This window comes from Lissotriton helveticus, chromosome 3_2 (genome assembly GCF_964261635.1).
Source record: "Lissotriton helveticus chromosome 3_2, aLisHel1.1, whole genome shotgun sequence".
In the NCBI taxonomy this organism is placed as follows: Eukaryota; Metazoa; Chordata; class Amphibia; order Caudata; family Salamandridae; genus Lissotriton; species Lissotriton helveticus.
Genome location: NC_136062.1, coordinates 358,154,138 through 358,179,478, shown reverse-complemented (window position 1 = coordinate 358,179,478; position 25,341 = coordinate 358,154,138). Strand labels below are relative to the sequence as shown.

The following is a 25,341-nucleotide window of genomic DNA, read 5'->3' as shown; positions in this document are numbered from 1 at the left end:
AAGCATTCCCAGGGAAGCTTTCTGAATGTCCCCAAGATGTCTTTAGCAAACAGACAGCTGTGCTGTCTAGTAGGGTTCGACCTAAAAATAAAGCGTTTCAGAGTTCAGTCTTTCCCAAAACCAAATTTTACTTTGGGCTCCAACAACATGTCTTGTTCCTGATTGGCTAGTGTGTCCTAAAGGTTCAGTAATGGCTTTGCGTGGTGTGAACATTTCTAGACTCATTTTTTTCCACCCTGAAGGCAAGGAGTCTGTCTGTAGTGATTTAGTTCCTAATCCCTGTGTCTTGCTCACACGCCATGTAATCTTAGACAAGTCTTTTTATCTCCGAGCCTCATCTAAGTCAGCTGCTGCGAGCGAGGGCCCACCGCAGATGTTAAGATGCTTCACAGACTGAGCCCGAGTCTCTGTAATGAATTCCGGGTGCCTACTGTGTTATTTATTTCAGTTTTCGTTCCAAACATATGTGTTTTAGGCACTTTTAAAAAATCCTGAACAGCAGGTTTGTTTTGCAGTAACTAAAGTAACCGCTCGTTCTCGTGAGGCCTTGAGAATATTCACGAGTCTTACACGCAGGGCTCGATTTCAGGTTGTGCTGAGCAGGAATCCTTGTGGAATCCACTCCTCACAGCTGCACATGTGCTGGTGGAGGCAGGGATGCTCTGGGTGCAGTGCACCAATTCCCGCTTTTACCAGGCAGTAGGTTTTGCAGGTAAAATAGAATAAAGTTGGACCCGACATGTTGGGGGCATGAAATGCTCCTCCCTGCCTGCAGCAGGTGGTTAATGCAGACAGGGGCATAGTGTCAGGGGGTGGGGGTTGGGGTACCAGACCCCCTAAATAAATACATTAATATATGCCCCCTCCAAATAAATTCTAGCAGAACCAACCTGACGTAATGTAACAGGGGTAAAGGCAAAACATGCGGGATTTGGTTTGCTAAATAATATTCTGTGTTTTAAGCCTAATTTTCATATTGAAAAGTCAGAATAGGAGGTGTTAATCAATCAATCAGTACACTTGTTAAGCACACTACTCACCCATGAGGGTCTCAAGGCGCTGGGGGGGGGGGGGGGGGTGGTTCTGCTACTGCTCGAATAGCCAGGTCTTGAGTAGCCTCCTGAAGGTTAGTAGGTCCTGGGTCTGCGGGAGGGTGTTTCAGGTCTTGGCGGCGAGGTGGGAGAATGATCTGCTGCCAGTGGTTGCTCTTCGGATGCGGAGGATGGTGGAATAAAACTCCTAGAGCAGGAGTTTGTTTAAAAAAGACAAAAAATGATGACACCCATGCCCAAGAGAGCATTTAGTCAAAGTAATACCACAAACGCTGTAATGCTTTTTGTCACTGACAACTTTCCAGCTTGGAGGTGGTCCTAGACTAAACTTTGACTGCAACCTGGGAAATCGGGGATGCTGGGAGGAAATGGAGCCCGAACTTGCGGCTGGGAACAGGGCCTAGACTTCGGACTGGGGGCAGGGCCGAGGCTTCTGGCTGGGGACAGGGCTGAGACTTCCGGCTGGGGACAGGACTGAGACTTCCAGCTGGGGACAGGGCTGAGACTTCCGACTGGGGACAGGGCTGAGACTTCCGACTGGGGACAGGGCCGAGACTTCCGACTGGGGACAGGGTCGAGACTTCCGAATTGGGGACAGGGCAGAGGCTTCCGACTAGGGACAGGGCCGAGACTTCCGACCGGGGACAGGGCCAAGACTTCCAGCTGGGGACAGGGCTGAGACTTCGGACTGGGGACATGGCCGAGATTTCCGACTGAGGACAGGGCTGAGACTTTGGACTGGGGACAGGGCCGAGACTTTGGACTGGAGACGGGGCCGAGACTTCAGATTGGGGACAGGGCCGAGACTTCGGACTGGGGACAGGGCCGAGACTTGGGCATGGGGATATGGCCGAGACTTCCGGCTGGGGACAGGGCCGAGACTTCTGGCTGGGGCAAGGTCCAGACTTACGGCTGGGGACAGGGCAGAGAGTGCCATCTGGGAACTGAGTTGTGATTATCAGATGAGGATTGGGCCGAGACAAAAATCTGAGAGGTGGACTGACTCTTCACTGAGACAACACTCTTGGAAGTGCATGGAGACTACACACTGTGCATACCAAGACTAACGACTGGCAAGTTTGCTCAGCTGAGAGCAGGAGTACGACTTCTAACTGAGACCTGGCCTTAGGCTTCCAGCCCTGAGCAGGACTGAGACCATCAACCGAGAAATGGACTGAGACTTTTGGCTGAGCTGAAGCTACAAACTGAGAGATGGACTGAGAATACCAACAAAGAACTAGTCTGAGGCTAACAGCTGCAGGCTGGACTGAGATTAGCAGCTGAGACCTGGCCTGAGACTTCCAGCCCTGGGCAGGACTGAGTCCACCAACAGAGCAATGGACTGAGACTTTTAGCTGAGAAGTGGAGTTAAGCTACAAACTGAGAGCCGGACTGAAGCTTCCAACAGAACTAGACTGAGGCTAACAACTGAGGACTGGACTGAGATTACCAGCCGAGCCCTGGCCTGAGGCTTACAGACAGGTGATTAGTTGAGAAGTGGTCTGAGTCCAGTTGAGAAGTGGACTGAAGCTACAAACTGAGAGCTGCACTAAGACTATAAACACAGAACTGGGCTTATGCTTCTAGCACAGAGATGGACTAAGCCTACACGTTTAGAGCTGGACTGAGTAACGCCTGGAAGCTAGACTGAGGCTTGCAGCTGAGAGCTGGACTCAGACTATCAGACCAGAGCTGGACTCAGACTAGCAGCCGAGAGCTGGGTCTAGGGTCGAAACGTCGATGTTACTTTTGTCAATCCGTCCATCTTAAGCCACAACACGAAAAAAGAAAATAATATGATTGTTGTGACAACATTTTTTTCAAATAAGGACTGATAAAATTCTATGTTTTTCTATATCTGTAAATGCGTCATCTTCACTTATTCATGTATAGCACGGTCATCACCTGTCACTATTAGTCACTAAATATTTCACTCTGTATGTGAGTGTTTGCTTTTATTGTCCCTGACAGCCACTGTTCACAAATTGATTTATACGTGTAAAGTTTCCATAATAAGAACTTTTCAAAATTGAAAATTGTTGTGTGTGTCCTTACACATCATACCGCAAATGCGGACTGAGTGAAGTATATAAAGAAGTATTATATTCACAATATAGCAAAGAAATTGACTCACATCCGACAGAACCAACTGTTCTTATTTAACTTTGATACCCATGTTCTGAGGGTCACAGGGATACCCCATTATCTCTAAGGACTCAGACTAGCAGCAACTAGCAGCTGAGAGCTGGACTCAGACTAGCAGCAACTAGCAGCTGAGAGCTGGACTCAGACTAGCAGCTGAGAGCTGGACTCAGACTACCAAGGATGTATGACGTTACAACGCATACTTTTACCACGCCTACCATTACCACGCATTTTTTACAACGCAGGATCCATGACAACGCATACCATTACCACGCATGTATTTACAACGCATATACCTTTACAACGCATACAATTACAACGTAAGTATTGGTAAGTATATAATATTTTTTAATATTTAATTTAATTTAATTTAATTTAATTTAATTTAATTTAATTTAATTTAATTTAATTAATTTAATTTAATCAATTTAATTTAATGTAATTTAAATTTAATTATATTTAATTTTTACACTGTACCCTTTTACCCAAAAACCCAAAACTGACCCTGAACCCAAAAAATACCCCTTTTACCCAAAAATCCAAAACTGACCCTGAACCCTAAAAATACCCCTTTACCCAAAAACCCAAAACTGACCCTGAACCCAAAAAATACCTGAACCCCAAAAAATACCCCTTTACCCAAAAACTGAAAACTGACCCGGAACCCTAAAAATACCCCTTTACCCAAAAACTGAAAACTGACCCTGAATCCTAAAAATACCCCTTTACCCAAAAACTGAAAACTGACCCTGAACCCTAAAAATACCCCTTTACCCAAAAACTGAAAACTGACCCTAAACCCTAAAAATACCCCTTTACCCAAAAACTGAAAACTGACCCTGAACCCTAAAAATACCCCTTTACCCAAAAACTGAAAACTGACCCTAAACCCTAAAAATACCCCTTTACCCAAAAACTGAAAACTGACACTAAACCCTAAAAATACCCCTTTACCCAAAAACTGAAAACTGACCCTGAACCCTAAAAATACCCCTTTACCCAAAAACTGAAAACTGACCATGAACCCTAAAAATACCCCTTTACCCAAAAACCCAAAACTGACCCTGAACCCTAAAAATACCCCTTTACCAAAAAACCCAAATAATATTTTTAATAAAATAATATACTTACCAATACTTACGTTGTAATGGTATGCGTTGTAAAAGTACCTGCGTTGTAAATACATGCGTGGTAATGGTATGCGTTGTAATGGATCCTGCGTTGTAAAAAATGCGTGGTAATGGTAGGTCGTGGTAAAAGTTGCGTTGTAAAGGTTGTATACCGACTACCAGCCAAGAGCTGGACTCAGACTACCAGCCGAGAGCTGGACTCAGACTACCAGCCGAGAGCTGGACTCAGACTACCAACCGAGAGCTGGACTCGGACTACCAGCCGAGAGCTGGACTCGGACTACCAACCGAGAGCTGGACTCAGACCTTTAGCTGAGAACCGGACTGAGGTTCCAAGTTTAGATCTGAACTGAGACTAGAAACAGAGAAATTGTCTTAGACCTGTAGCTGAGGAATGGATTAAGGCTACTAGTTTAAACTTGACTGAGACGTCTAAGTAAGAACTGGATTAAGGGTACTAGTTCACAGCTGGACTGAGACTAGCACCTGAGAGCTGATGAGCCTTCCACCTGAGAGCTAGGCTCAGACGTGCAGCTGAGAGCTGGACTGAGACTTCCAGCTGAGTCCAACTGGACTAAGGCTTCTAGTTTAGAGCTGGACTAAGTCTAGCAGCTATTTGGACTGAGACTTTCAAATCATTTCTGATAGATAATTTGATGGGGAAATATATGTTGATAACCATCAATGAGGCCTTCATAAGCTATAAATATAATTGTCTTTTAAAATTGTTAAGCAGTGAGTATCCATGGAACATAAGTATAAATGCTAAATATACCTGCCCCCCAGTGGCACACAAGTCTGCAAGGGTAACCACTGGTTTCACTGGGTTTCTGTTAACTTGTGCTTGTTGGTGATGAACAGGGGGGTGTTTCTCTAGGGTGTATTGTGGTGAGGTGTGGCTGTCATTCTGTGAACTCATTCCTTTTAGACGTATTCCAATCTAGTATGAGCCCTGTCGTGGAAGAACACAAGCCACTCGTGCACTCTTTTCTTTTTAGAAGTCTGCACACGTTTATACTATACAACAAAGTTCCAAATTGTTAATCAAAGCAGCAGCATGCCTCCCAGCAATCAGTATCAGGTGCTAACTCCACCCCTATTTGCATGACTTTTTATATGTTCTAGTGCTTAATTTGAGCCGGTGGTTTTCGGTACTCTACACAGACACTAAATTGTCAACACGATGGCTTGTGAAAGTCTGCCACAAGTTCGCGCTGTCTTGTTAATTTAGAGATGACCGCAGCAACAGTTAATTACAAATTCAATATACATTACAAAGGATTATTACCTGATGCCCAAGCCATTTTTTTATAGCTTTGGGGGCCTGGAATAGTCCGAACTGTCACAGTTGTAGGAGTGTGATACTTAGTAGTTGTGCTGTCACTGGCTGCATGGCAGGGGCAATTTGTGGTGCAATCTGCAGCTGCCTTCTGATGAGAACCCAGCACTTTTTTTATTTTTTTACAAATTAAGCCTTGATGTTTTCTAGTTTTCTATGTGCCTTGATTCCAAGGACAGGTATGACAGAAACCGAAACTTAGATTAGCAGGTGTGCAGCTTTCTTCTCAGAAGAAGGAAAAAAACCTTGAAAAAGATACAAAGAATGTAAATTCTCGGTTGCTGAGCTAGCCCTTTGTGAATCCCCGCTTAGTGATGCCAAGCATGATAACGAGGCTGTGACGTCAGAAGCGAGAAAGCCGAGCAGGCCTGCGTACAACATGGGCACGACACGTAAAGAAGACGGCAGCTAATAATTCGTCCTGGCAGCGGCTGTTGCGATAGTTTTAAAGGAAAAATATAGTATTCTTTTATACGATCTCACAGCCTGTAGACACATTTCACTCTCATAATTTCCAACTGAACTTCTCGTCATACCAAAATATAAAATGTTCTTTTACATTTTTCTTTTTGATACCCAGGAGCCTAAAGTTCGCTAATATTTTTTATATTTCCCTAAAATACTTAGTTTTAGTCTAAATACGCCTCCATTAACCCCAATAGCTTTACAACATTATCACTGCAGTTTTACTCCTCTACTGCCGGATTCCAGAGTGTTTCTGTTCACAGTACAATACAGCTCCCTTGCAGTAACTTCCACGTTATATGTCGAGATGGAAGTGGTAAGCAGACAGTATGACAGTATGTGATTGGCTCCATCGCATTCGACGCTGTCACCAACCTAGCATCCATCTGGGCCCCCGCCGTGAGTCCCTCGGCACAATGTCACAGCTCTTGTGACAAAGGGAGTCACAGAAATCGCAGTAGAGGAAATTTTGTGCATTATCTTGTTTCTGTAGTTTAAATAAAAATGTAATTTAAATAGTATAAATTGTTTATGGAGCATTATCACACATGTTGCTTTGGGTCGAATATAGGTGTTACATCGCATGCGTTTACAACACGTGTGATAACAACGAAGTTGTTACAACGACTGCGTTGTTACATCGCAGTACCATGACAACGCAAGTCATTACACCGACTTGCTGTAGGGGGCGCGCTGGATTTAGGAATAGTATAATTTACTATTCTAACTCCAGTGTGTGCAACAGCAATAAAGGTGTTGGAATAGTAAATAATACTATTCCTTAGTTTAGAGCGCCCCCTACAGCAAGACTTTGTAACGACTTGCATTGTAATGGTACTGCGATATAACAACGCAGTCATTGTAACAACTGTGTTGTAATCGCATGCGTTGTAACGCATGCATTGCGATGGCTGATTCCCCTTTGAGGCATAACATAAAAAAACTGCAGTTTCACATATTATCAAACGAATCAATTGTATATGTGTTGTCCTTTTCCTTTGATATTAACAGTACTTATAATATCTGCAATATTTTTATTAGGTCCTGACATCTGTTTTGCTTTTTTTGTTGTTGCAGAGATCAGAAATGGGAATCTAAAGGCCATTCTTGGCCTCTTCTTCAGCCTGTCACGCTACAAGCAGCAGCAAACGCAGAAGCAGCACCATTACCACCACCCCACCACGTTATCCCAGCACAGTGGCCCCCCATTGCAGTGCCAGGCTGGAGCGCAGGAACCTCAGGTGCCATCTATGCCCCCCACACAGCAAAGCCATCCCGCCCCAACACAGTGCCAACAGCAACCGTCCCACCAGCATTCAAAAGCACAACCAGACATGCAGTCCAGGTGAGAACTACTGTCAACAGGAAGATTGGCCTGATGGTTCCTCATGGGGATTTTAAATCCATGGGGCACTGTTGTCTGATTGGTAGGCAGAGTCGACAACTTGTCTTGCTACGTAGTCACAGTAAGGGATGGGTAACTGGCAAACATGCTCTCCCAAAGGCAAATTCAACAGCTTGCCTTTGATACATATTAACCGTAAAGGTTGGAAAAGCAGCAGACTGGATCTCTGTATATTACCCACAACCCCTTGCAGCTCTCTTCACCATAATACAGAACTTCCTTATGTGCCGGGAGCGTGTCACTGTTCAGCTTGCACCCCGTGTTTGCATTGCACTAGGGATCCACCCGTGACCTCCCATGCAGGCTGCCCTACCTTTTGTGTTTTTAATTTTAGGCTCCAAGAGGGTAAGTGGTGATATCCATAGAGCCTCATATTAAAATGTGTGTAGTATGGTGAGGTCACCCTGCTCTCTGTCCAGGCCTGCCCACACTCATGTGCTCTGACTCTTCAATTCCCTGTCCCTTGCCCCACCCTCTTACCTCTGCTACCTTGTGCTGCTGTCCCTAAACCTACTGTTGCTGATCAATCAATCAAACAGCATTTGTAGAGTGTGACACTGTCACCCCTGGGGGTATCTGGGCACTGTGTCTCCATCGAAGAGCCAGGTCTTGAATCTCTTTCTGAAGTCTGCCAGCGCGGGGGCTGTACGGAGCTGGAGGGGTGGTCGTTCCAGGTCTTGGCAGCGATTTAGGAGAAGGACAGTCCATCAATTTCATTCATCTGATCCTTCATGTCACTGATGCTCTATGAGCCTTGGGCTCCATCCTGTGTTTCCCCAGGGAGGTAGGGTTCAAAATGGAGATTGTTGCTTGTATCTAAGAATAAGGGCTAGTTCTGATCACAGGTATGACCACTAATGCACATAGGAGAGACATTCTTCCAAAATTTGGTGAGAGGACCCTAACATTTTACTTTGGTTGGGCGCACGGCATAATTACATATGCCTTGACCTGAGTCTGGCGAGGTGGGGTACAGGCTAGCGGGTGCCCTTGTTAGCATTGCACGCTTTCCTGACATCAGAAAGTGTTTGCAGGCATTGAAAGATGGAGTCGGTGTCCCTGCTCAGGGATGCTGCGACAGGGGGCACGTGGTTGACAAAACTGAATGTTAAAGATGTCTGAAACGTGGAATTCTGCCCTGTTCAGGCTACATAGGAGGTGACCTGCTTCCCTGTGATCCCGAAAGTGATGTAAATGCCTCGGTTGGCCTGGAGGATGGTGTAAGACTACCTGGCACGTCGTCTGTGCACCATGCTGTTGATGCAAGAGCACAGGAAATTCAGTGGAATGACAGAACCACGAATGGCCATAGGTTTCAAGTGGAAGCTGGGATTCATAACAAGTGAGCATTAGTTTCTGTGCAAATAATGTGTTTGGGCTGGTGCGGAAGACTCACAGTGCAGCTCTCCAGTTGCCACTGAAAGGGGTAGAAGTCGAGCAGAAGGGAGATTTGTAGAATCATTCAGGAAGCAAGTGTCTCTAAGGAATATTGTATACATGTTGTCAATGTTGGGTCTCCTGAGTTTTCTTGGGACTTGTATACACAGGTATGGTGGACCTTAGGCCATTTATCGAAACGGCATCTTAGGTTTCATATATGGATTTGGCTGATGGACTGAGGTTTCCCTTTGTTGGCTTAAACATAGCAATAATTTGCTTTTCATACAGTGGTTGGTAACTGTTTCCCTGTTTCAAAACAGTGTAAGTAGAAGGTATAAATATTACCCAATGTAGCGGTACTCTGTTTAACCGCTTAACCGAGGTGAAAATTCCGCCGTGGTGCGGCACTTTGATCAAGTGGGCGGGGCTGCATCGGACAACGGACATGCGCAGCACTACGGAGGTAGTGCTGGCAACGGCCGTTGGCCGACAGAAGCAGCGAAGGGGTTAAGTAATTTGACGGGATGAAAAGCTGAACTGACCCTGCTAATTGTCGGATCCATGCGCTGGTGGACTTATCCAAGTCTAGGGTAAACACTATCCTTGCTAACTATTGCACTGCTTATTTAGAGAGGTGGGTTTTGGGGACACCGCAGCTGAACACACTCAGTTTGATGTCCGTAGTATAATGGTGCCCCCCACCGATGTCCCTTGTTGTCGCTGGATGGTCTCCCACCACATTTTCATACAAGCAAGTTGAAACAATCCCTTTTCCTTGTGAACATATCCTGTTGGATCCCTTGATAACGGCGCTGTGGTCGCTGTCCTAGATACACGTGTGGAACAGTTTATCGACTGAGGCTGTAGTTCCTAGTCCAGCCTTCATCGACGTTGAGTGCATTAGTTAACACAATGTGTTAGAAATAGAATTGATGACAGGTAATCATGCACATGGCCAAGCCCTCTGCCAACATGCGATGTCAGATGGCTACAGCCGTCACTGGAAAACAATCGTGCTCTTGCAGAATGTTCTGTCTAGTCTAAATGTTGTGTAAATCATGATCATCACCCTTATTTGATCACAAAGGGCAGAATATCCGTCACATAAAGTGTCGTAAATGTAATTTCCCCATAATGTTGGGCGTCTACATTCTGGTGCCACACGAAGGTTTGGAGCCAGAACCAATGTTGACCTCCCGAGGCTACTGACACAACATTGATCTCTGCTCCTCTATCTGATTGGTGCAGAGAGATGAAGCCACACTTACCTTCTTCCGCTACTGCCATCAGTACTTCCTCTGCACTCACATTTTTAAGGATGGAAGAAGTGGTATAAAGGGTATAATATAAGGCAGCCGCTTGGTCCCCGTTAGATCCTCGTTGGGGATTGCACAAGGTGAAGCCTGAAATCAGCCTCCCTCATACCTGGGATTGCTTCCCTTATGCATAAACCCTATGCTATGGAGAGTGGGCCTGAGAGATGGAGCTTCCTGTCTTCCAGTTGCCCTGGCAACAGTGACTCTCTGTACTGCTCTACACGTGTACCCGTGTTCAATGGGACCGCCATGCTGAAGGCACAATTCACTAATATCCTTTAATCCATGTCATCAAATTGCAAAATAAGTTCATATAAATAACATATACATAAATCCTCTTTTTGTAGGTTTTTGGAAAGTTGCTTTCTCTTTTCACTCATGTTGCCGCTTTCTTTCCTACTGTACAGTTCTTCGTGCAAGGAGTCCTCTCAAGGCAGACTCCTCAGGTTCTCCCTGGGCCAGAAAAAGAACTCTAGGTTAGCGCTCGCCCTAGCCTCGGAGGAAGGGTATCTCCTCTTCCAGAGGACCACTTCTCGTGTTCTTGCTTTGCATGGGCTTTGTGTTGATTTTCTAACAAGAGTTTTTCTCAGCCCCTCATTGACACTTCAGTAGCGGCTAGCCCGCCTTGGGGCATTTTTCTGTGTGTTTTTGAATTTGCTGTGGTTTGCTATATGCTTTTTGTATTTTTTGTTTATAGTAAACGTGTGAAGTTCTAAGGAACCGCTCTTGGCAAGATGAAAGGAGGCCCTTGACGTAGGCGGCTTCTTTTAATATTAGCGACTCGTTTACAGTCTGAAAACCAGGTGTTTCTCCCTCTCGCTACCACTCGTCAATGTTTCTTACAATAAATTGTGTCAAAAGACAGGCAAGCGTTTGAAGGCATTTCACCTGAGGCAGAATGTTTTGAAGCAGGCTTCTGCGTTTTTTGGGATAAAGAAACCCTTTATATGGAATCACGGGCTGTCATTTCTGCTTTTAGGTTTTCCTGTTCCTTGTAATTGAGAACAAGTAAATGTCTTGAAGGCGTGATGAAATGCTCCAAACTTTGTATGTTTGCTCTGTGGATCTTCTCGACTCAGATCTGTGGTGCGGCTTTTTAATTTTTTTTATTGTGATGTTTCAGGCTGGACTTTTTGTGGCATTTTTATTTCTATTTTTTAATTTGTGGGTAACTGTGCTCCTGATAATTGGATTCAACTAACATGACAATAATAGGACACGTGGAGTGTGAAAAAAAGGGTTCTTGTCATTTTCTTACGTTTTTGGCTCAAAAATCGCTGCAAATCTGCATAAAAACGCAAGTGACAGCTACTCATGCTGACCTGCAGATGAGCGATATTGGGAACTGAGTACATTGATTTACTAATGCAGTAAGGTAATAAAAACGGGGGGCAGCTGGCTTTTAACCCCAAAAGACACAAGTGAGAATGGCGAGAGGGTGTAGTGAATCAAACTTCAAATCCGAGCACTCCAAAAAGTCATCAATACCATTTTAGATAGTTAGTAGTCAACTTTTAATCCATGTTCAGGCACATACATTTTGGTCCATATCTTCAAATCAATTTTATGTAGATGATGTTTATAGTTGTTTCCAAAAGGACTCTCTGTTCTATCCGGCCTAACGATATTTATAACTACTGGCACTACTGGACTATGGCATTATTTTGCCCTACGGAATTAATATTTATCGGGTGGAAGAACATTTGTATAGTGCCCGACCAGCCCTGAAGAAGTCGAGTCGTACGACCAATCGACGAAACACGTGTTGGCTGACTTCTTTTTGTTTCTTAATTGGCTTTCAAACTGCTCGACGTTGTGGAATTATTGATGTGGATTGCCTTCCTTTTGGAAACACCTGTAAACAACTTCTACATAAAATTCATGTGAAGATTTGGACCGAAATTTATGTCCCCGAACATGGATTCAAAGTGGACTACTAACTATATAAAATTGTATTGGTGACTTTTTGGAGTGCTCGGATTTAAAGTTTGATTTAATTTTGCTCTTCGTTGGGAGGGCAGAGTGGGATTGTGGATGGTAACCAATCCCTTCCTAGGAGCACCGCATATATTTTGTTTATGTTATATATTCTCCCCTGAATCGGAGAGCAGTGCGCCCATTAGCTTGCTTTATGCCTGGTTACCATATTTTGTGTATTTGGGTGTAGTGAATCCCGGGTGAATCTCCTCAATTTACATAACATGTGCAATGGGCATAAAAATTGTTGCAATCATAAAAAGCAAACAAGCATTGGCAAAGCCAATAGAACTCGGCAATGCCTGAGCTGTTGACCTTGTCAATGTGAATTTCTTTTACTCATGTTGTCTAGCACCACATCTGCTGTTCAGCAGGGCTGAGAGTCACTGAAATCCCAGAATCACAGGATGTTGAGCCGATACCGAGTCACTTCGCCTCCCAAGTTGAGTTTATTGTCCTGCCCCTCATAACACAAAGCCACTATGACGTGGCCTGCGCTGTCCGCACCATAGCGCTTTTTCAGTGACTGTCTGCTAGTCCATAGCTGCTCTTATTTTATTCTAGTAAATTATCTTTCGCTGCCTGAATCAGATTATAAAAAGCGTGTTTAGATTTTGGTTTGACCTGGTTTGTGCAGGAGCACATTTGGACATAATTTCGCTGCCTGGTTTTGTTGTGTAGAATTTAGAGTTTTAGGGCTAGCACATTACTGAGGCCCTGGTCAGCTGGGCCTGGTGGCTAGTTTGCAACAATTGGGCTGCTTTTTCTGAGCTGGGAGACATGACGACTGCAATGATCTGTGGTCAGGATAACACATCTATGTCGAATATGACCCCAAGTTTAGCAGCTTTTGTTTATTCGGTCTACATTAGGCCAGAACCTCCAAAAGAAACATTGGTGTGGAAAAGAGGCACCCGCGTATCAGGATGGGGTCTGATTGGAAATCCCACAGGTGACTTGTTGGCCAGCCTGGCACTGGCATTAGTGCAGGCTAAAAGGGGCAAGGACCCAGCCTTTATTTATTTAATTAATGTATTAGCAGCTTTCTAAAGCCTGTTCGAGGCCCAGGGTATCAGAGCGCTGATCAATACACTTAAGAAAGCTACACTGAGCAAGAATTTAAAAAGTGGTCCCTCATGTCACTCCCTGTCCATGGGCATGACCGGATCATACCGAATACTCATTTTGGTGGCTAAGGTAAAGCGCCTACGTGACCCTGGGGTATCAAAGCTCTGTACAATACACTTGATGAGGTTACAAAGATGAAGATAAAAGAGAATGACTCAACTAGTTATTGAGGTCCCTGAGGAGACCAGATCAGAGGCTGCTCACAAGGAGCTTGTCAGAGGGAGCCTGTATTTAACCATCCACACAGAAGATAATAACAGAATCCATTTCAAGGCACAGCAGTATAGGGATATCAACGCCGAAGGCATGTGTCAGTCAGCACGGATTTTACACTCTTCTTAAAGGTGACGAGAGAGCGTTTCCTGTGTAATAAATTCTATATTTTGCGTGCACCTCCGGAGAAGAGGCGTGAGATGGTTGTTTGCTTTTTAAATCCAGCGGCGGCCGGCATTGATCGGAGGTAGGGGGTCGGGGGTGGGAGGGGAGAGGGTGCAGGGCTGGCCGTAGCGGGCACCGGGCAAACCCCCGGTGCGCCGCACGGGTGGGGCTGGTTTTGGGCCCTACCCTGTAACAAAATCGTCCGAAAACCTGCCCTGGCAAAGAGCTCGGCCGCAACCCCAACCATCTGGGGGGAGGGGGGGCGGCCGAGCACTTTGTCAGGGCCTGTTTTGGTTCCCAGTCCAGCCCTGAGAGGGTGGGCAACACAGGGGTAAGCGGGAATACAAAAAATTAAATAAAAATGTACCTTCACGCTGCTTCCACACCTCCGTAGTCCTCCCTTGCTCGGCCTTCCAGCAAGCACACCGAGGCGACGAGTCAGCCAATCACAACGCTTCCTTAGCAGCGTTGTGATTGGTCTGAGCACCATGGTACGGCTCTCAGACGCTGACTGGGGGCCTGGGCATGTTCTCCATGTAGGCTGTAATGCAGTATAAATGGAGAACATGCGAAGTGCGCAAGACTGTTTTGGGCGGTGTGAGAGGGCCAGCTAAGGAGTCGGTGCGCACTTTAGGAGGGTGGTACCACTCCTACCCTGCCCCTGCCCCCAAATGCAAAGCGGGCGGAAGTAGGAGAAAATAAAATGATAACGCAGGTTATTATTTTATTTTCCCTTTGTGTCACTGCAAAAAAGCAGTGGGGCGATGTTCCTGCGCCTTAGTGAAGGAGCCGCCACTGCTTGAATTTAGGAAGTTGCAGAAACACTAGGTCAGCACAGCGGAGGTGGTGCCGACACCATCCATCAGATCAGAGATTGTGACTAGTGCATCTGGGCAGGGCTCGAGTAGGGGTACCACGCGGGTGGACGGCGTCCCCCCACTTATTTTACCCGGAGCTCGATAACTGGAGCAAGTGGAGTCACACATTCACTATTTGGCCTCTCTGGGGCGAGATCGGTGCTCATTAAGAACGCTGCTCACGCGCTGGCTTCTCTGATGCAATCGTATCTAAGGGGTGAGCGAGGGGAGGCAATGAGTCTGATGGTGCAAGCCACCTTTCGAGACGTCACTTCCTGTTGTGACGTCAGCGCCCCCCCCCCCCCACTTCTTTTTTTAGTTCTTGTGCCCTGCATATGGAGCCAGTTCTGCATGTGTTTCGCCTGGATCTGCGTTGCTACGAATAACAGTAAAGATTGCACCCTGTGTAGGAAGGTCATGGTTTGATGCCAAGCTCGCCTGCTTGTAGTAATGGGTCCTGCGTGCGTACCGTACCCGGGGCCCACCCAGAGACACATATCAAATAAACAGATAAACGCGGAGCACAAATGTTTTGTCTTTGACCCAAAGTATGTGTCTGCTAAGGCGCAGCTTTGTTTGAGCTGTAATGGGTTTTCTGTATACAAAACAACGTTGGCTGCCTGCCTGCCTGGCACTTCATAATGATGGTGGAAACCCCCCACAGGCGTATGCACTGGGGCATTCTGGGAAGGCCGGCCTCCTCACCTGCCCTGGAAAAATGCACAATATTGTGTGAAGTCCAACAGCGCTCACTTGAAGTGATAGATTCAAAGCAGGGAGTGTCCTGGAGCTGACCAGAGCAGCACTTTACTCACCCATACCAGTGGAGGAAGGGACCAGAGCAGCACTTTACTCACCCATACCAGTGGAGGAAGGGACCAGAGCAGCACTTAACCCACCCATACCAGTGGAGGAAGGGACCAGAGCAGCACTTAACCCACCCATACCAGTGGAGGAAGGGACCAGAGCAGCACTTAACCCACCCATACCAGTGGAGGAAGGGACCAGAGCAGCACTTAACCCACCCATACCAGTGGAAGAAGGGACCAGAGTAGCACTTAACCCACCCATACCAGTGGAGGAAGGGACCAGAGCAGCACTTTACCCACCCATATCTGTGGAGGAAGGGACCAGAGCAGCACTTGACCCACCCATACCAGTGGAGGAAGGGTCCAGAGCAGCACTTAACCCACCCATACCAGTGGATGAAGGGACCAGAGCAGCCCTTAGCCCACCCATACAGTGGAGGAAGGGACCAGAGCAGCACTTTAACCAACCATACCAGTGGAAGAAGGGACCGGAGCAGCACTTTACCCAACCATAACAGTGGAGGAAGGGACAAGAGCAGCATTTGCACTTAACCCACCCATACCAGTGGAGGAAGGGACCAGAGCAGCACTTAACCCACCCATACCAGTGGAAGAAGGGACCAGAACAGCACTTTAACCAACCATACCAGTGGAGGAAGGGACCAGAGCAGCACTTAACCCACCCATATCAGTGGAAGAAGGGACCAGAGCAGCACTTAACCCACCCATACCAGTGGAAGAAGGGACCAGAGCAGCACTTAACCCACCCATACCAGTGGAGGAAGGGACCAGAGCAGCACTTTACTCACCCATACCAGTGGAGGAAGGGACCAGAGCAGCACTTAACCCACCCATACCAGTGGAGGAAGGGACCAGAGCAGCACTTAACCCACCCATACCAGTGGAAGAAGGGACCAGAGTAGCACTTAACCCACCCATACCAGTGGAGGAAGGGACCAGAGCAGCACTTTACCCACCCATATCTGTGGAGGAAGGGACCAGAGCAGCACTTGACCCACCCATACCAGTGGAGGAAGGGTCCAGAGCAGCACTTAACCCACCCATACCAGTGGATGAAGGGACCAGAGCAGCCCTTAGCCCACCCATACAGTGGAGGAAGGGACCAGAGCAGCACTTTAACCAACCATACCAGTGGAAGAAGGGACCGGAGCAGCACTTTACCCAACCATAACAGTGGAGGAAGGGACAAGAGCAGCATTTGCACTTAACCCACCCATACCAGTGGAGGAAGGGACCAGAGCAGCACTTAACCCACCCATACCAGTGGAAGAAGGGACCAGAACAGCACTTTAACCAACCATACCAGTGGAGGAAGGGACCAGAGCAGCACTTAACCCACCCATATCAGTGGAAGAAGGGACCAGAGCAGCACTTAACCCACCCATACCAGTGGAAGAAGGGACCAGAGCAGCACTTAACCCACCCATACCAGTGGAGGAAGGGACCAGAGCAGCACTTTACTCACCCATACCAGTGGAGGAAGGGACCAGAGCAGCACTTAACCCACCCATACCAGTGGAGGAAGGGACCAGAGCAGCACTTAACCCACCCATACCAGTGGAGGAAGGGACCAGAGCAGCACTTAACCCACCCATACCAGTGGAGGAAGGGACCAGAGCAGCACTTAACCCACCCATACCAGTGGAAGAAGGGACCAGAGTAGCACTTAACCCACCCATACCAGTGGAGGAAGGGACCAGAGCAGCACTTTACCCACCCATATCTGTGGAGGAAGGGACCAGAGCAGCACTTGACCCACCCATACCAGTGGAGGAAGGGTCCAGAGCAGCACTTAACCCACCCATACCAGTGGATGAAGGGACCAGAGCAGCCCTTAGCCCACCCATACAGTGGAGGAAGGGACCAGAGCAGCACTTTAACCAACCATACCAGTGGAGGAAGGGACCGGAGCAGCACTTTACCCAACCATAACAGTGGAGGAAGGGACCAGAGCAGCATTTGCACTTAACCCACCCATACCAGTGGAGGAAGGGACCAGAGCAGCACTTAACCCACCCATACCAGTGGAAGAAGGGACCAGAACAGCACTTTAACCAACCATACCAGTGGAGGAAGGGACCAGAGCAGCACTTAACCCACCCATACCAGTGGAAGAAGGGACCAGAGCAGCACTTAACCCACCCATACCAGTGGAAGAAGGGACCAGAGCAGCACTTAACCCACCCATACCAGTGGAGGAAGGGACCAGAGCAGCATTTAACCCACCCATACCAGTGGAGGAAGAGACCAGAGCAGCACTTTACCCACCCATACCAGTGGAGGAAGGGACCAAAGCAGCACTTTACCCACCCATACCAGTAGAGGAAGGGTCCAGAGCAGCACTTTACCCACCCATACCAGTGGAGGAAGGGACAAGAGCAGCTCTTAACCCACCCATACCAGTGGAGGAAGGGACCAGAGCAGCACTTTACCCACCCATACCAGTTGAGGAAGGGACCAGAGCAGCACTTAACCCACCCATACCAGTGGGGGAAGGGACAAGAGCAGCACTTTACCCACCCATACCAGTTGAGGAAGGGACCAGAGCAGCACTTAACCCACCCATACCAGTTGAGGAAGGGACCAGAGCAGCACTTAACCCACCCATACCAGTTGAGGAAGGGACCAGAGCAGCACTTAACCCACCCATACCAGTGGGGGAAATGCTCCGGTGTAAATATATGTTGTTTTCGGGTCTACACCTAGGAGTTACACTTTAGTTGGGTGAGAGAGTACACCTGCCCCCTATGGATGTATACCTTGTTTGGGTTTGAAAAGCTTAATATGACTTTAGTTCGGTTTGGCTTGAACATCCATTTTGCAGGCCTCTTTGGTCTGTTCTTTGCATGCTCGTGTGTTGCTCTATGGATATCTCCTTACACCTTTCTATTAACCCAGCAAGAACTGGTGGTAACACTTAACACTGAACAATATGTTGATTGTGCTTCACGTGCTGTGTGGATGGAAGTGTACTGATGGTGGGCGTTGTGTTCTGCTAGTTACATAACTGACTGCCAGCTCTGAACACCTGATTTAAGATGCCACTTCACCACTTGAACACACTGTGTGTTCTTGGGCACATTTCTCCTGGCTATTCATGTCACCCTTGCCGGTAGTTTCCTCTCTGTGAACCACATGCAGATGTGCTGCTGGAAGAGCCTTTCCATGATGGCAATGGGGTGAACCACTCACATCTTATATTGGGGTGTAGGAGAAAAGGACTCCCCGCACATGACAATAAAACAAAACAAAAAACCTTAAATACTCAAATGTACATTGTTCAATACCTTCAGATTTGCACATTCAAATCTTTTCCACCTAGTGGGATTTCTTTGTGGGAGAGGTGTGGCGACGCGGCCAGGGCGACTGACGCTGGAATCTGGGGACCACGGTTCGATCCCCGGCTCCGGCGGCAGGTTAGCCCAGCACCATGTGACTCTGGGCAATAGCTCGCTTAAACTTCCCGACGGCCCCCAGCGCCTAGAGACCCTTACGGGTGATTGTGCGCTTTACAAATGTGGACTTTACTTTGTGCTCATATTTTACTTTGGATTACTCCAGAAAATCTACACCTGTTTTTGATCTGCTTGGGCGCTCCTGGGATCCTTTGTCAAGTCCATAAAAGTCAGTAATTTGCTTCTAAAAAAGAAATAAAACCCATGTAGCCAACTCTTGACTTTCAAAGCCACGAGTTTCTGGATCAGGCTCAATGTATGTCGTTTAGATCCCTTCGGTTGGATGTCAATACAACGCGGGCTTTTACCCCGCATTACAACGCGGGGATTACAACGAAAGTCGTTACAACGACTTTCGCTGGAGGGCGCTGGATAGTGGAATAGTTTAATTTTCTATTCCAACTCCAGCCCACGTTGACAGGAGGGAAGGTGTTGGATAGAAAATGTAACTATTCCCCATCCAACAGCGCCCTGCAGCGAAAGTCGTTGTAATGGCAGGGTAATCCCCGCGTTGTTATGGCTGATCTCCATCCCTTCCCTCTCTCTGTCTGCTCTCAAGTGCTCTAAATCAGGGTTCCCAAACATTGCCTTGTTTCCCTTAACACAAAATGAAAGTAAATACAAACTATCTGCATTACTGCAGCAAACACGGAAATATGCTAAAGGTGCCTTTACTGTGGTTTGGTTAGACTGGCGTTTCATATGAGATGGCTCAATACGTAAGTGGCAAGAGAGCTCGGGGCATCCACTGCAGAAAACTGGGTGTAATCTACATGTCACCGGTTCGATTCCTGCCAGGGCCCATTCAGCCTTTCATTCTCCATATGGTCAATAAGAGCAACTAGTTCTGGGTAATTAAGGCCTATGTTAATCTTGTAGAAAGCATTCACTTGAGGCTTGATTCACACATTTAGTTGTGCACCCAGGTTCTCCGACAAACAGTTTCGTTCATTTACGAGGGCTAACCCCTTCTTTCTCAGTCACAGAATGGGGAATTGTCTGATTTTTCCAATCATAGATGGGGTTTACAGCGTAACAATATCTGAAAGTATGTAAGAATTTTCTGTGTATAAATCTGCTTTCAGATGTGGATTTAGATGCGCTGCAGGGTAAAACCACTTCCAAAACTAGGAGAAGGAACACAAACTTACAGGTTTTAACAACTTTTTGCCGCAGTTCCACCATTGAAAAGGGCTAGTAGAGATTTGTTCGGGATTAACTACAATTATGAGATTATGAACACAAATCTGCAGACTGGAATGGCAACACCATAATACTACTTACAATACTGTCACAGAGCTCAGGAATCTATAGTGCCGTTCAAAAGCACAAGTGTTGACGTGCATTAAGAGGTCAGTCGCCATTCCACACTTGCAGGATTTTATCACTATGTGCTTGTTAGTTTTTTAGGTCGAGCCTGAACAGCGCAAGCGCTGTCTGGAAGATCTGTTGTATGTACTTTGTGAGGGCTTTGGAACATTGCCCCAGGACTTGTCTGCTTCCTCTTTTGCTTAGGGACTACATTTTTTATAGTTTTCCTAGTAAGCACGGAGGAGCATAGCTCACAACTTTGACTCAGTAACGTAAAGCTGGAGGCCTCACAGTTTAACTCCTTCGGGATCAGGAGCAAGTAGAGCAATTATAAAAGTCTTGATGGTCAATATTTTGGTCCTCATACTGTTGAATTGATTTTTTACGCCCCATTTAATTTGTGGCAGGCGCACGTTAGGTATTAGTTTTTGGTGAGCGCTGTCATACACGTGTCGCTTGGCTTCAGGAGATGGCCCGGCGTTCAAGTAAATGTACATTTAAATTCCTGGTGGAACACGTCAACCTGTCCAATGTTGCCCTAGTGCATTGAAGCCCCACTTCTGGGTTCAAGACGAGCATGTTCTAGAATGAAGAGTGAGCGGCTGCACCCTGAACCTGATGAAGCCTCATGGCTCTGAAAACACTGAGGGGTTGTAAGAGTGTTGTGGCATGACAGCATGTTTTTTTAATCATTTGGGCCAATTGTTTCGCGTTCTACATCTTCTGTGTTTTGGTTATTCTAGGCTTCCTGGTCCCACCACAAGGGTCTCCGCTGCAGGCAGCGAGTCCAAGACGCGTGGGGTCCTCGGTGCCAACAACAGGCGCAGTCAAAGCTTCAACAACTACGACAAATCGAAACCCATCAGTCACCCAGCAGTAATCAGCGAGAAAGGTAAGTGACGCGAACGGTACACACTTGCTCCGCCTACCATGCCCGACTTGGTTTTACCACTGCTGTTTTCAGAGGGAATTGATTTGAAATCTGAACTATGTCCACTCAAAAGAGCTATGCATTGAATAGATAGGAGGAAACTGTCTACGAGGCAAGCTAATTCTAACCTAAATCCTGCTGCATATTAATTGATATATCAGCAAATATTAGTTCTGCCAGTTTTATGAAGTTGTGAAACAGAGGGAGCAAAACTTAATTTAAAAAAATGCATCTTTTGCAAAATAGGCTTCCCAACCATAATAATGTCCAGAAATAATTCCTCATGACAATCTTCCTTTTGGAAACAATTTAAGGGCTACATCTTGTGCTTGGTCAGCAACATTAGAGGCATTATCAGGGCTACCAATTGGAATAAGGAAATTGCAATTATGATATTAATTTACAATGAAGAAAAGCACGTAGAAAGATCATTTCAAAATTACAGATTTCATAACTTCAGTGGGCGACAGACTGAAAAAGTACTTAACATGTTGAATTGTGTTAGCGGAGGATCAGTTGGGGGGGGGGGGCGAGAGCAAGATTGGAACACAGGCATTAAAAGGGATAGATGAAAGTATAGTGACGTTGAGGTGGGTATGACTGTGGCAGGCGCGATCAGCCACAAAGACATTTGTTTATTCCGTATTCTTTCCCAGTGTGGTCTGCTCTATTTTCACCCACTATAAACAAACAAAACAAACTGGTAAGAATGTGTAATGGGAGTAAAAAAAACTTTCCAGACACCTCCATCTTCTTTCATGGGCATGTCACATAAAGGATGTCTCCATTACAAACTTTTCAACTGGTGGAAAAAGTTTTGTGTTAATATGCATTTCCACCACTCTGACTCGTTTGTATTCTCTCTTATATAGAGGATTGTGTTTCGCAGTGTATGATTTGCATTGATTTACATACTTCTTTGTATATTTATTTTAATCCCTTCAAAAATCAGTAATCTACACAAACATTTGGGAAGAAACCTACAGCATGTAGGTGTCCTACATTTAAAAACATTTTTCTGGATCAACCGCCCGTACTATTTGCAGCAATTACGCGCTTTCATGCCCATCAGAAAGACTCTTTGTTTGATGTTGCTTTTCACAATTTAAAATTAAAGTATTTCCCCTTCATTACACGCTTTGATATTTTAAAGTATTAAAGAAAACAATATCGCTCCCAAAATCTTCAAGGGTGTATTAAATGTTTTTTAAGATACCTTTCAACTCTGTCAAGCCCTTAAGTCATACTTTTAGCACGCTCCCGCCTGAACGTCTTCGAATCTTAAGATCTGCCTTCCTTAATAAGATAAGAAAAATATTCCTTAGGGCAGGTAAACGTGTTATAATCCCATGGATAAGCCACCTTGAAAAAAGAATGTCCGTTTTATGTCAACAGTATTTAAGAAGATGATGTGTTTTGCTGTTCTCGCTTTGGTTGGATGCCGCAGTGCTCAGCTGCTACTCCCGTGGTTGTTGTGAACTCTGCCTATAATGGGCATCTCTGTGCCACTGAGCTCTCCTCAGTAGGAAGCCGAGTAGATGGGCCTTCCCTGATGCTTGGCGTAATGGCCTCCATGTTTTAAAAATTGTGTTCCCTTTGGTTGGAGAGCAACTCCTTATATTTCCACCTTTGGTTCAATTCAGTCTGGACTGCTGTATCACCCAAGAACTTCCAAAGCTGCAGAGCTATAAAAGTCCCATGTTGGACAAGAAATGTCATCACCACCTCTTGACCTTACAGCTTTTCTGGCACTTACTTCTTCAATTGTTCAAAAGGCTGGAAGTGAAACAGTTTGTAGTGTGGTACCATGTGAGTAATATTCTTGTTTTGTTGATGTAGCGTCCTGGGATATTCAATACTCTTTCTCACCTCCCTGACTTTGAATGAAGTGTGTCCTGAGATGTCTTTCTGGGTTGTCTTTTCATTTGCTATATATAACACAACTGTTCTGTGGTTTTACCAAGAGCCTTTCAAAGCCCTAACGCGCCTTTGCAGGGTGGAACACGTCTTCAAGTGCACCCTCTAAGTGCACAAGAAGGGTATTTGGCTGAAAGAATGAAGGTGGTGCATTATTACATGATTGCACATTGTGCCAGCTGAAGGCCTAGTGTGTGTTGTGCCCGCCTTGGCTCTAGGGTAAGTGTATCTTCCAACGGTTGGGAGGTTGTGGTACACATGCGCACATAAGTTATACATTTGCCTCCATACACTTTACTAATGTATGCAATAGGTTTCATTGTCTTTACCTCATACCCAGTTGATAAGTCTTTTATAATATAGCAATTTACAAACTTTATGCTGTACATTTATTCAAATGGAAATTCAGAATTAGGATTTGAATGTTGTCACTGTGCATTGTATACAAAGGTATCAACAGCAAACATGAGTCGAAAGTATAACCGACAGGACAAAACCTCTGAATCAGTGGAAAATATCACGGGCCGGACTACAGCGGGTTTGTGAAAAACTGCGAAATCCCACTCTGGTAGAACGTCACTCTGGCTGAGATTACAGTTATCAAACCTGGTTACATGGAAGCATTGTAGTTTATTTCTTTAGATTTCTTTCAATATTTAATTGTGATAAGAATACTCAAGATAACAAAACGTTTGATGTAAATGCTACAACCACAGTCTTCCGGTTCATAACGTTGGTAGGTAGGGTACTATCTTGCTCTTAGTTTGACTGGATAGTTTGTTTTTTCTTCCTTGTTCTTTCTTCCAGCCCTGGCAGTTACCAGAATATCTCTTTTATTTCCCATTAGTTGTAACCTGCCTTCCCACTTTGAACTCTAGGCCACCCTGTCAGTCCCTGCTTGTCATTCTATACATTTGAGGTTCTCTCACCTCTGTCATAGTGCTGGCCTGACCCCACTTACAGGGAGTACCAGGACCAATTAGAATGTCAAGGTGCAGCCTTGATGGGAAAGACAATATTTATTTTTTTAAAGACCAACGTGTAAGAAAAAAAATGTCAGTAATGGAAACATTAACTACTCATTTTTTCTCTCCAGAGTTTTATATAGCGCGTACTAGACCTGAGGATATCCGGTATCAGAGCGCTTTACATGAGCACCAGTTGCATTACAGATGGACACATTCATTTTTGTTAGGCATGGTGAGGGTAAGTGATTTGTCCAGAATCACAGGATGTTGAGCGTTGTTGCCGAGACTCGAACCCGGTTCCCCAGCTTCAGGGTCGACTGCTCTAGCCCTAAGGCTACATCTCTCCCCATCCGCTCTCCTCATATAGTCACACAGCATGGCAAATGTTAAGACCTATCTTACAAACACTGATGAAAAACTAGGAGGAAAGAAACAAGAAAAGGGCTTGATACTTGCCATCAGTTACACTCTGTTTATTTTTGTTCCACCTTTAAATTGCCCCACAATTAATCAGAACTTATTCTCTATAGTCAAAAGCATCTACTGCACTTAATTGGAATATTCCAATGCTGCAGTTCTGCGAGGCTAGCACACCTAGTTACCAAAACTGATCCTGTGAATGCTTACACCAGAGCTGATGTAAGATTTGCCCGGGTCATCTTCAAAAATCTGTTCTATTATGAGAAAACCCATGCAAGATATGTGGGTGGATTCCAATACTGTGACTTAGACATTCCTAATGGTGAATAAGGTTACAGAGTGAGCTGTCTCTATGTTTCAATTCTCAGTATTCAGTTTAAGTAGGTGACCCTTGACCACAGTCTTGAGGATAACCCATCGGTACAGGTAAAATGGCTATTTACAGTATGGTAAGAGGTAGGACAGAGGCAAATGCCTGTTGAGATATTTGACCCTACGTGCACTATAGATGTCAAAAGGGGAGACTTCTACATTGTTTATTTCCTGGTGGACCCGTTCGCTAGTTGTTAGAATTATTCAAAGATGAATTGCCCTTCGCTCTGATAAGAGATGGAGTCTAATTCAAAAGTATATTAGCTAGTTCATTTATACTGTTTAATCAAAGTAACTTCCTGGCATCCAAAGTGAAAGGAACATGCTTCATATATACAAGTAAATGTGCTATTAGTGAGACATGGATGCAGATAGAGGATGTTATCAAATTATCGACGTTGTAATATATCTATGAATACATATGCTATGAATATGATCCGTGCATACAAGCATTGGTTTGTGAACATTTATTTATATCTTTTTTTCAATGTGAATCTTTCGAGCTCACTTGGTGGCTCTTTTTATATTACAGACTGTGTACAGTGTGAACCGTTGAGCACTCAAT

General features: G+C 45.7%; 1 protein-coding gene across 5 annotated transcripts in view; it reads left to right on the top strand.

The window, feature by feature from the left end:
* The window catches only part of NAV2 (neuron navigator 2), an 830,108-nt gene that overhangs the window by 445,465 nt on the left and 359,302 nt on the right, over positions 1-25,341 (top strand). For all 5 annotated transcript variants that reach the window (XM_078684226.1, XM_078684230.1, XM_078684229.1 and 2 more), the window contains exons 5-6: positions 7,209-7,476; positions 20,912-21,060. In XM_078684226.1, coding sequence (XP_078540352.1) covers positions 7,209-7,476; positions 20,912-21,060 — 417 coding nt within the window. The remainder of the gene's footprint in view (positions 1-7,208; positions 7,477-20,911; positions 21,061-25,341) is intronic.